The 10844-nt window shown below is 42.2% G+C and overlaps 1 protein-coding gene across 1 annotated transcript; it reads right to left on the bottom strand.

Annotated features, from left to right (window-relative positions):
• Positions 1-2229: 2229 nt before the first annotated feature.
• On the bottom strand, positions 2230-10263 carry LOC306914831 (protein Wnt-8a-like; the record flags this gene model as incomplete). Its single annotated transcript, XM_079492030.1, has 5 exons — positions 2230-2847; positions 2984-3126; positions 3247-3372; positions 3587-3802; positions 10182-10263. 5 exons carry the CDS (start codon positions 10261-10263, stop codon positions 2230-2232), a joined length of 1185 nt encoding a protein of 394 aa, XP_079348156.1.
• Between the last annotated feature and the right edge of the window lie 581 nt (positions 10264-10844).

The following is a 10844-nucleotide window of genomic DNA, read 5'->3' as shown; positions in this document are numbered from 1 at the left end:
CCTTTTTACCTCCTTTATGATGAATTCCTGTTCTGTCTATAGAAGTGTCTATTTGTACGTCTCTAAATGTTTTGATGATTTGAACATGGTGGACCCTATTGGAAACAAGTGTAATGCTTAATTGGGTCGTCCACTCACAGTTAACAGCCTTTGTATTGAGTTTGTGCTTGAAATGTACTGTAATTCTGCAAACTGTTAATAAATTCTTCAATCAATCAATCAATGCTTTAAAATGGATGGAGCAGCAATCCTGTAAATAATGTCTAAAACAGAGAGAAAAGTGGCTTTAACAATTGTCTTTTTACAGGATGCCGGAAAGTAAGTAAGCTTTGTTTCTATATAAAAAACGTTTTTTTGTCTTAGTTTGGTGACAAGATTGTGGATGTGAAATTTAAATGTCAATTTGTCATCTAGCTAAATGCCAATTTCTCTTTAAAACCACCTTAGATTTAGTACGTTGCATCTCTTATGCATCCGACTGGGCAGTGATCACTAACCCCCAGCTCGAATACACCGAGCTGGGGGTTTGTCTGCTCTATTGGAGAAAATAAGGTCAATTAAGGTGGTGTTTTTCGGAAAACCGAAGGAAAAACAGTTTAAACAACAGTTTAATAGATTTAGTTGATTATTTAAAAATATACATTTTCTGGTGTCTGAAATTCATTGATAGGAAAATATTTGAATGACTAACAAATATGTATAATAACCTTTACCTGTACAATCCTTCCCAGTCCCAGACATGTTATCGTTAGCTGAAAAACAAAATATTGCATTACTATACAAAATTATGGTTAATACAGAAATCAGTTAATCCACAGGTTGGTATGGGTGCCTGTTAAGTGGGGTGTGGAATTACTACCTCTGTTATGTGTTATGCCCTCCTGGTAAATTTAGTTTTTGAGTGGTGTAAACCACTCCTACAACTGGCTTTGTTAGTTTGTCTGACTGTCTGTTCGTACCAAAAAATGAGCATGGTTGCTATGGTCACCCAGTTCACACGGGTGTGATTTCATTACGTCAGACATTACGTCAGACCACAGCTGATCAGTCTATATAAGACCTTACACCACTCAGTTCACACGGGTGTGATTTTTTGGAAACGTACCACTTCTCAGTCCTTTCAGTTGGATCGCGCTCTCCGGACAGTTCCACCGTTCCCAAGCGAACTGGTGTTTGCACTCTTCCATGCCGGCCTGCGCGCCCACCTGCACGGCGCACGCTACTCGTATAAGTCAAATAGGCCTTGGGTCCTGTCATAAGAAAGTTGTTTGCAGCCCTGAAATGGTGAAAAGACACACAACAGGCAATTTAAAATTGAGAGAAACAAATTATAAGGACACATATAGGCCACATATAGGCCATATAGGCCACATATTATATAGGCCACATAACTGCGAATCTACAGACGAACTATACATTAAATAAATAAAGACTTACCAAGCGTTTGCCAGACAGCTGTTGTGGTGAAAAAGTGCTACGAGCAAAAATATAGAAATTGCCATTTTTGAGTCTGCGTTGTTGGCCGCACAGAGGAGCTCTGGTTTATGGTATAGGCCTATGTGGTGTGGTGTGGTTGTATCACAAACCTGCTCCATTATTTGAACAAGGAACCACGCTTTGTTTCCGTGATCCCATAGCTGATTGGGCGATGGATTTAGGAAATGCCTATTGCGCACTTCAAAGGGTGACACGTTTAAAGTTTATTTTCCACCCGCTGGCTCACATGTGACACCACCACCACACCACGGCCCACGATGCATCACTTCACCCCGGGATTCCCACAGAGCCTCTGGAACCACAACCACAACCAATATACAAAATGACAGCGTCACATGCAATTTCAAAGAGCTGACGAATCCACATGGCACGTTTAGGCTACAAATGAGACAGGGCGAGCTGCTACTATTAAAATATTTATTAAGGTTTGTTTTATCATGCAAAAATACATCCGACACAAAACGTCGCACACAACATCGAACGAGACGACAACAAACAAGTGACACACAATACAAGGGAGGGTCAATCCGTGGGAAATGAATATACAGGTTGTCATGCAGTTTGGAGATATATATATATAGTCTATCTCTCCAAGTTATATAAAGTGCATTAAAAGTCTTAATTAATGAAAGGCTGTCAGTTGCTGCGAGTCCAGGATGAGGCAGACTCGTAATGTATTGATTGCGGAGACATTCACATAACAGTCTTTACAGAGCGCGAGCATGCAGTCACTCACTGCTTGCGCTCGGTGCGCGCACGGTGCCTCCGTTTGGTTTTATTGTGCGGCCTTCGTCCGCTCGGCTTCATTTTGCGCGCAGCTCCTCTTTCCCGGCGCGCGCAATAATATTTGGCGACAACCTGCATGCACGTCTCACACTTGATCGTGCAGCACCAGTGAAATTTACACTTGCAGCTGCTGACCACCTCGACGCGCTTCTCCTCCACCTTGAGGCCGCAGTCGTGGCACAGCCGGCGGCAGCTCTGTCGCTCCCACTGGGAGCCGTTGTTCTTGCCTCCTCCTCCTCCCCCGCGTAGACACTCGCGGCCCTCCGTGCCGTGGTAGCCCAGGCTCTGGTTCTTGGCGCAGTAGTCGGGGGAGTCCTCCAGGTAGATGAGCTCCGTCTTGGGGACGCTGCTGAACGCGTTGGCGATGGCGCCGTGGTTGTCGGCGCTGTTCCCGGCCCTCATTCGCCTCTTGTCCATGTCCAGCGTCCTCGCCTGGTCGTACTTCACCTTGAGGAAGTTCCCCACGTCCCTGAAGTCCCCCAGCTGCATCCAGCAGGTCTGGAGGCTGCAGCTCCCGGATACTCCGTGGCACTTGCAGGCTTTCCTCATGGTAGATTTGATGGCCTGTCGGGAGACAAACGGGAGATATGTGTCAGGCAACGTCTACACTCTCTAGTGCACTGTATACATAATAGGCCTACTTGACATAATGAAGTAAACACATGTGTGATTATTCAAAAGATAATGAAGCACCACATACCAATCTGCCAGCTTCGTTGTTGTGCCGGTTGATGGCTGCACGCGAATCATGTCCATTTTCCAGCGCGTCCACAAACTGTTTGGAGATCTTCTCGCCGAACGCAGCATTGTCACTGCATCCGCCCCATATCCACCCTTTGCCACCTGCAGAATCAAAAGGTCTGAGTTATAATATACATAGGCCTGCTTCTCATGTCATGTTAAGATACAGAATTGTCGCCCCCAGACAGTTTTTCTTTCCTTTTGATCTATACGCCAACGTACCATTTTGTCCAATTTTGGAGTCATCGCAGCCACAGTTGTGGAAGTCTCCCATGCTGCAGTTCTTGGTCAGCGTGTACATCACTCCCGCAGCGCTGATAGCATGGACAAAAGACGTCTCTTTTGTGGCTAAATTGAATTGGAAAGAAAATATGTTATTCATGTGTAATAATATTATTTTGCTATCAAATGTTGTACCATCATTAGGCCTTTGTAATAAGTCCAATCTATGTGCGTAACCATGCGTAATTGCATATAGGCGCCGCGTTATACATACAGCATTGGCACAACTAAAAAGTATAGGCTATAATGAATGAAACAAGCGAAATGTGCGTTTCCTCACCACTGCGGAGACCGTTGTGTGTTGATAACTGGAGCGCACTTTCCGGACAGTTCCACCTGTCCCATGCGAACTGATGTTTACACTCCTGCATGCCGTTCTGCGCGCCCACCTGCACACTGCTGGCATACGTTAGGAAGGCCTTGGGTCCGGTTATGAGGAAGTTATTTACCGACCTGTAGAAAGGAAGAGACATGGTAAGTAAAGTATAGGCTATAGCTTATCACCAGACATCACATTATTTATTTATTTTTAAATCACGCAAACGGAATACTTTAAAAGTGAGAACAAGTGTGTCTTACCAAGATGCTGCAACGTGAACTTGACAGAACATGGACATGATCATGATGAAGTGAAGATTTAGTTCCATGGTATAGCTGGCTGTCCTATATAGTCCAAATATCCCCCCAAAAAAGCGATATCTCTTTGTTAATAATATCCAAGGTGTGTGTGTGTGTGTCTGTGTGTGTGTGTTCCGTGAGATGGAGAGGCTACTGAATGTCTGACTGTGAAGACGGAGGATATTTATACGGTTTTTTTCTCTTTGAGTGACAGGTTGTCTCGTCGCTAACATTTCACTGTGAAAATGCCCCAATGAGGACATTAATGGTCGTCTCCTATTGACGAATAGGAGACGTTGTTGCATAGCTGCACTTCAAAGAGTTGACGCAGACTGTTAAACAGAGCGACTCATTCATTCACCTGCCGTTCCCATGGCCTGCTTATAGACTTTTCCCACGAATTGGGGCATTTCCAAGTTATATGGTTATGTAATAATAATATTGGCTATTATTGTTGTTGTTACAATGATTATTATTATAATTATAACTATTATTATTCCTATTTCCCCCCTTCAGACTAACGGCTGAAACACATGGATAGTCAGTGCACACCCACAGGGCCCACAAAACAATGCAAATAATATATATATGTGTTTTTATTTTCTATATTTTTGTGCCTCTCCTTTACAGATTAAAAAAAAAGACCAAATAAAGCACCAGTAAAAAAATAAAAATCCTAGAGTAACACGTGTCGCAACGCAATACTTTATAAGAGCGTCAGAAAAAGGGAAAAAATATATATATATGTGTTTTATGGTAAATAAAAATGTCAGGCATGAATGTTAATGTGAAGCTTTGGGGCTGCATGGAAGTGGTTGGAAATTTGTTCTTACAGCAAATGACATCAGTGTTATGAGATAAGGAGATAAGCTACGAGGTGACTGCGAAGCCATAACGTGGAGATAATAGTCATGTAAATACCACCTCACACAGCGGCGACATTGACATGGCCGTGATAATAGGTTAATAGATGTTTCCGAAGGGAACAACTTGGTGCGAAAACTGTCTGGAATTTACAAGAAAATGCAAGAATGCTGCCGAGCAAACACGAAACGCATGTGGTGACGGCGTGGTTCATCTCGGCTATACATTTGTTTTGTTAATTGTTTAATTGTTAAACGTGCAGGACGCTCCCGCATATACAATCAAATCAAGTTAACCAACAACACCAGGTCCACATTGTGTTATTATTTTATGATAATGTGATTACGATGTTCGACGTCTTGTCACTGTCATAATAATCAACGGCCATTAAACTGCTGGTTTCTATCATTTAATATGTCAATGGATTAGGTGGCTTAAGCCCTCGCCTAATTATTGATTAACACTATGGGATCATCAAATCCCCTGTAATCCACTCAAAATCCTTTAAAACCACTTGTCACCCGTCAATGGGCCATCGGGATGTGGTCCTATATGACAATAGAGGCGACTAATCCCCAATAATTCAACTTGAGGGCTGAAACCCCAAATCTCTTGACATTGGGGGACTTTTGATTGTGGGGGGGGTTGATTCTATGATATTTCATAACATAGGCCTGGCAATTTATTTCATTTTTTTAATGTTTTGCATTGGTTTAAAACCTCCATGTCCCATTTGGGGTAGATCTGACAGTTAACAAGAACAGTTAGGACTGGAGTGTATAGCCTATACCAGACACATTGACGAGATTGGTTTATTAGTTTTATTGGTTATAAACGTGTTTTCACATTTCGTGATAATGGGCCATTCACGCATTCACACATTGCTATAGGATCATCAAATCACCCTGTAGCTAATCCACTCAAAATCCCTTAAAACCACTTAGCCTATTGTCACCCGTCAATGAGCCATATGGACCTTATTGCTAATCTATCGCCGAAACTGCCGATTATTATGGATATAATGATGATGATGATCATGTGATCGATCGTTGTGATTAATAATGTCACCATCATGATCATGCAAGCTCACCTCGAGACTATAGGGGGGGCGGGGGCGTAGGCTATAAACAATTCTATCTTGTTATCACTGATGGCGTATACAAAGATATAGACGATATTAGGCATATAATTATACAGCACTTTATTATGATTCCTTGGTATATTTTCGTATGTTATTAGGCATACCATACGAGTAGGCCTATAGCCTATAGTACACACGATGACCGATGTGTATTCGGTTCAAATATTCGTCTATTTCCGAGGTCAGTAGTATTGGTCAAGAGACATTCAGAGCAACAATAGCCTATAGCTTAAAAAACAACACCAAGTCAATTCCGCTATAATTAAAATGTCCTAACGGGCATTTCAGCCACATTAAAGTGCTACACGGTGTATTGATGGGTGATTTACAGCAGTGTAGGGTGAGACAAATCGAGCAATAAAGTCTGTGGAGGTGACGAGGTTGACAGGTCCGAGACCGGGTGGCAGGATCAGTGTCGCCAGGAAGGGTGGGAGGGAGGGAGGGACGTATAGAACTGTCAGGCTGGCTGGGCCACTGAAAGTATTAGTAGGCCTAGCCTATTAGCAAGTGTCGAAGTTGGCTATAATCAAAAAGTGTATATTATTATTATTATTATTATTATTTAGTTTTTCACTGGACCATTAACATGTGATGTCCCAGGAATGGGTGGGCCAAAGGAGAAGTGCATGCCCAGCTCCATTTCTTTAAGGAATATTTAAAAAATAATACCCTGCACGTTTTTCACAGATTTTTCCCCCCTATGATGGAATATGAATAGGCCTTAACATATGAATGCATTATTGCAGGGGTGTCCAAACTGTTTTCAAAGGGGGCCATATTAGAATATATTAAAACACGCAAGGGCCAACTACATAATTTAGCTTCGGATTTAACCCATTTTGACCTGAGATCAGATTCTAAAAATGTCTTCTACATCCTGACAGTTTTCTGAAAAAGCTATGTTTCTATGTCAGTCGTAGCTTGTAGATCTGCTATTTTTCAATAGCTAAAGCAGGCCTGTCGAACTCAACTCGGGGTGAGGGCCACATTGGTCAAAAGGTCACTTGATGTGGGCACAACGCGTGCTCATGCTGCCTCAGTCACTGCTATAACCACATATATGTGTGTGTTTGTGTGTGTGATATATTGATATATATAGCCAGGTAGAACCCACTTAAAACCCACATGGGCAAGCCCAGGTCCCACATAAAAACGACCACTTGGGGCCCACCTAGGGCCCAGGTAGAACCCACTTAAAACCCACATGGGCAAGCCCAGGTCCCACATAAAAACGCCCAGTTCCATATGGGTTGCATATAGTTAGCCCACCTGGCACCCATATAGGTAGCCCACCTCTGAACCATATGGGACCCACATAGGCGTGCTGGCTGGGATCGGTCTCAAACGGTTATCTGAATAGAGAATTCTGCCAGCTGTGAGAGTTTGTCCATGTACCTGTGTGTTTAGCTCCATTAGCTCCTTTTTTGTGCAGTTACAGACATCAACATGGGGAAATTAATCGGGACGTTTTGTGACAGTTGCTTCTGCCACTTAATTTCATTTGAAAGGCAGCAATGCTGCGTTTGCATGTTGTCTGTTATATCCACCAAAAATGCCAGAAGCATAACATAATGCTAACACCAAAAGGGGTTCCCGCCCAGAATGGGTTTTAAACGATTCTATTTAACACCTATTTAATCCATTCATGAAATGTGCCCATAGCGCCCGGACCACTTTTACCGACGGACCGGATGTTGTTGTGAATGTGTGTGTAGCAGCTAACATTAGCCACGCCACTATAGAGTCGATCGACAACAACGGGACTAGGTATATAAGAATAAATCTATCGCGACTAGCGACTGGACCGCGGAGGGCCGTCTAACACAGGATATTTTTTTTATAATTAGGCGGGATTATTTAGATCGCGAGTTATTAACGTTTTAAGATTTTCGTTGTCGTCGGCTAAACAGGCAGGGAGCATTTTCGATGACGTGTCACTGTTGTGCAACACCGAGGATTGCATAACAAGCGCATCTAGGCTGTGGAGCGATGCGATCCGTTTTCATATCACTAATTTGACGGAGATTAATCAATCTGATTTACGTCATGGGCCTTTAAACTGTTAACTATTATCAGCAATATTTAATATCAATGGTCTTCTGTCAGGTGTGTGCTGTGAACAAAAGTGTATCTCAGCCTTTTTTCAGCAATTATGTCACATTACCAAATGTAACCAAGCTAGGAAGATAAAAAAAACTAAATACAAGGAACAAGGAACACTTACAAATTATACTCTGCGAAATGCCCAGGTTAAAAAACTTTAATGTAAAAATGTCCCATACTGTTGGGCGGGCCCGTTTACAATGCAATTCAGGTATGAAGTTGCGGACGATATAAAATTAACCCCAGGGCTGCATTTGGCCCGCGGGCCGCACTTTGGACACAGCTGCATATAGCCTGCATTATTGTGTTCATCACCATATGTTAGGTAAAGGTGGGGCTGCTGATTTGAATTGTTTCTTGTTTCTTGTTTATTTGGATCCCCATTAGCTACTACCTTATAGTAGCACTTACTCTTCCTGCTTTATGTTCTGCTTTAACCTATGTTATGTTAATGTATGTTTAGCATAAAAAATATAAAACTGCCTATATAACTAACTATAAGTAACTGCAGTTACTGCCAACTAACTGCAGTTACTGCCAACTAACTGCAGTTACTGCCAACTAACTGCAGTATACATCTGAAAATGTTCTGTGCCGCCATGCAGGGACCCTCCAGAAGAGAAGGAAAATGTGTCATTTTTTGCGATGCAAAAGAAAATAGATATATAGATTAAGCTTGCAGCATGGCACAAAGTGACTTGCTGTGAGCTTGTATATCTGAAAATAGATATATAGATTAAGCTTGCAGCATGGCACAAAGTGACTTGCTGTGAGCTTGTATATCTGAAAATAGATATATAGATTAAGCTTGCAGCATGGCACAAAGTGACTTGCTGTGAGCTTGTATATCTGAAAATAGATATATAGATTAAGCTTGCAGCATGGCACAAAGTGACTTGCTGTGAGCTTGTATATCTGAAAATAGATATAGATTATGCTTGCAGCATGGCACAAAGTGACTTGCTGTGAGCTTGTATATCTGAAAATAGATATATAGATTAAGCTTGCAGCATGGCACAAAGTGACTTGCTGTGAGCTTGTATATCTGAAAATAGATATAGACTAGAAAAAGTGCCCTTCTGGGCACAGGTCTCCACCAGGAGGATAGGAGAGTGTGTGATGTTTGGTAAAATGTTTAGGAGTAATATAAACATGTTTGTTTGGGGGCTTTGTGTATGTGCGCGTGTGCGTGTGCGTGTGTGTGTGTGTGTGACGCAACTTGGCCTGTTGTAGCGCCACCATGAGGCTGATTTGAAAACTGTCAAGTGGCATTTCTTCCTTAGCCTAGTGGGAATTAGCATCACCGCAATCGGACGCTGCGTTGAGGAGTTGTGGCGATTTGTACAAAACGGGCTATGAGAAATCAATCACATGATCACATGACTATGGAGAGCATGTGTACCGATTTGCGTGAAATTTGGATAAAATCTGAAGGAGTAATATTAGAAAATGTGTTTTACATATGTCGGCCTCCTGGTGGCGCTATAAAGAGCAGATGTGAAAAATTCCAGGCAAAGGTTTTTCCTTGGCCTCTAGGGAGTGTGCATACAAGGTTTTACACAGATCGGTGCAGTTATAGGTAAAAACACAAATCGGCCAGTTATAGCGCCACCATGAGGCTGAGTTGAAAATATTCAAGTGGCATTACTCCCTCTGCCTAGTGGTATTGTGTGTTGTATTATTTAAAAATATACATTTTCTGGTGTCAATTCATTGATAGGAAAATATTTTAATGACTAACAAATATTTATAATAACCTTTACCTGTACAATCCTTCCCAGTCCCAGACATGTTATCGTTAGCTGGAAAACAAAATATTGCATTACTATACAAAATTATGGTTAATATACAGAAATCAGTTAATCCACAGGTTGGTATGGGTGCCTGTTAAGTGGGGTGTGGAATTACTACCTCTGTTATGTGTTATGCCCTCCTGGTAAATTTAGTTTTTGAGTGGTGTAAACCACTCCTACAACTGGCTTTGTTAGTTTGTCTGTTCGTACCAAAAAATGAGCATGGTTGCTATGGTCACCCAGTTCACACGGGTGTGATTTCATTACGTCAGACATTACGTCAGACCACAGCTGATCAGTCTATATAAGACCTTACACCACTCAGTTCACACGGGTGTGATTTTTTGGAAACGTACCACTTCTCAGTCCTTTCAGTTGGATCGCGCTCTCCGGACAGTTCCACCGTTCCCAAGCGAACTGGTGTTTGCACTCTTCCATGCCGGCCTGCGCGCCCACCTGCACGCTGCTCGTATAAGTCAAATAGGCCTTGGGTCCTGTCATAAGAAAGTTGTTTGCAGCCCTGAAATGGTGAAAAGACACACAACAGGCAATTTAAAATTGAGAGAAACAAATTATAAGGACACATGTATATAGGCCACATAACTGCGAATCCACAGACGAACTATACAATAAATAAATAAAGACTTACCAAGCGTTTGCCAGACAGCCGTTGTGGTGAAAAAGTGCTACGAGCAAAAATATAGAAATAGCCATTTTTGAGTCTGCGTTGTTGGGTGGTTGTATCACAAACCTGCTCCATTATTTGAACGAGGAACCACGCTTTGTTTCCGTGATCCCATAGCTGATTGGGCGATGGATTTAGGAAACGCCTATTGCGCACTTCAAAGGGTGACACGTTTAAAGACAGTTTATTTTATACAAATGAGACAGGGCGAGCTGCTACTATTAAAATATTTATTAAGGTTTGTTTTATCATGCAAAAATACATCCGACACAAAACGTTGCACACAACATCGAACGAGACGACAACAAACAAGTGACACACAATACAAAGGAGG

Source organism: Electrona antarctica (assembly GCF_951216825.1).
Source record: "Electrona antarctica genome assembly, chromosome: 22".
NCBI classification, from domain to species: Eukaryota; Metazoa; Chordata; class Actinopteri; order Myctophiformes; family Myctophidae; genus Electrona; species Electrona antarctica.
Note: the sequence above shows the minus strand (reverse complement) of the source record. Positions and strands in the feature narration are given on the sequence as shown.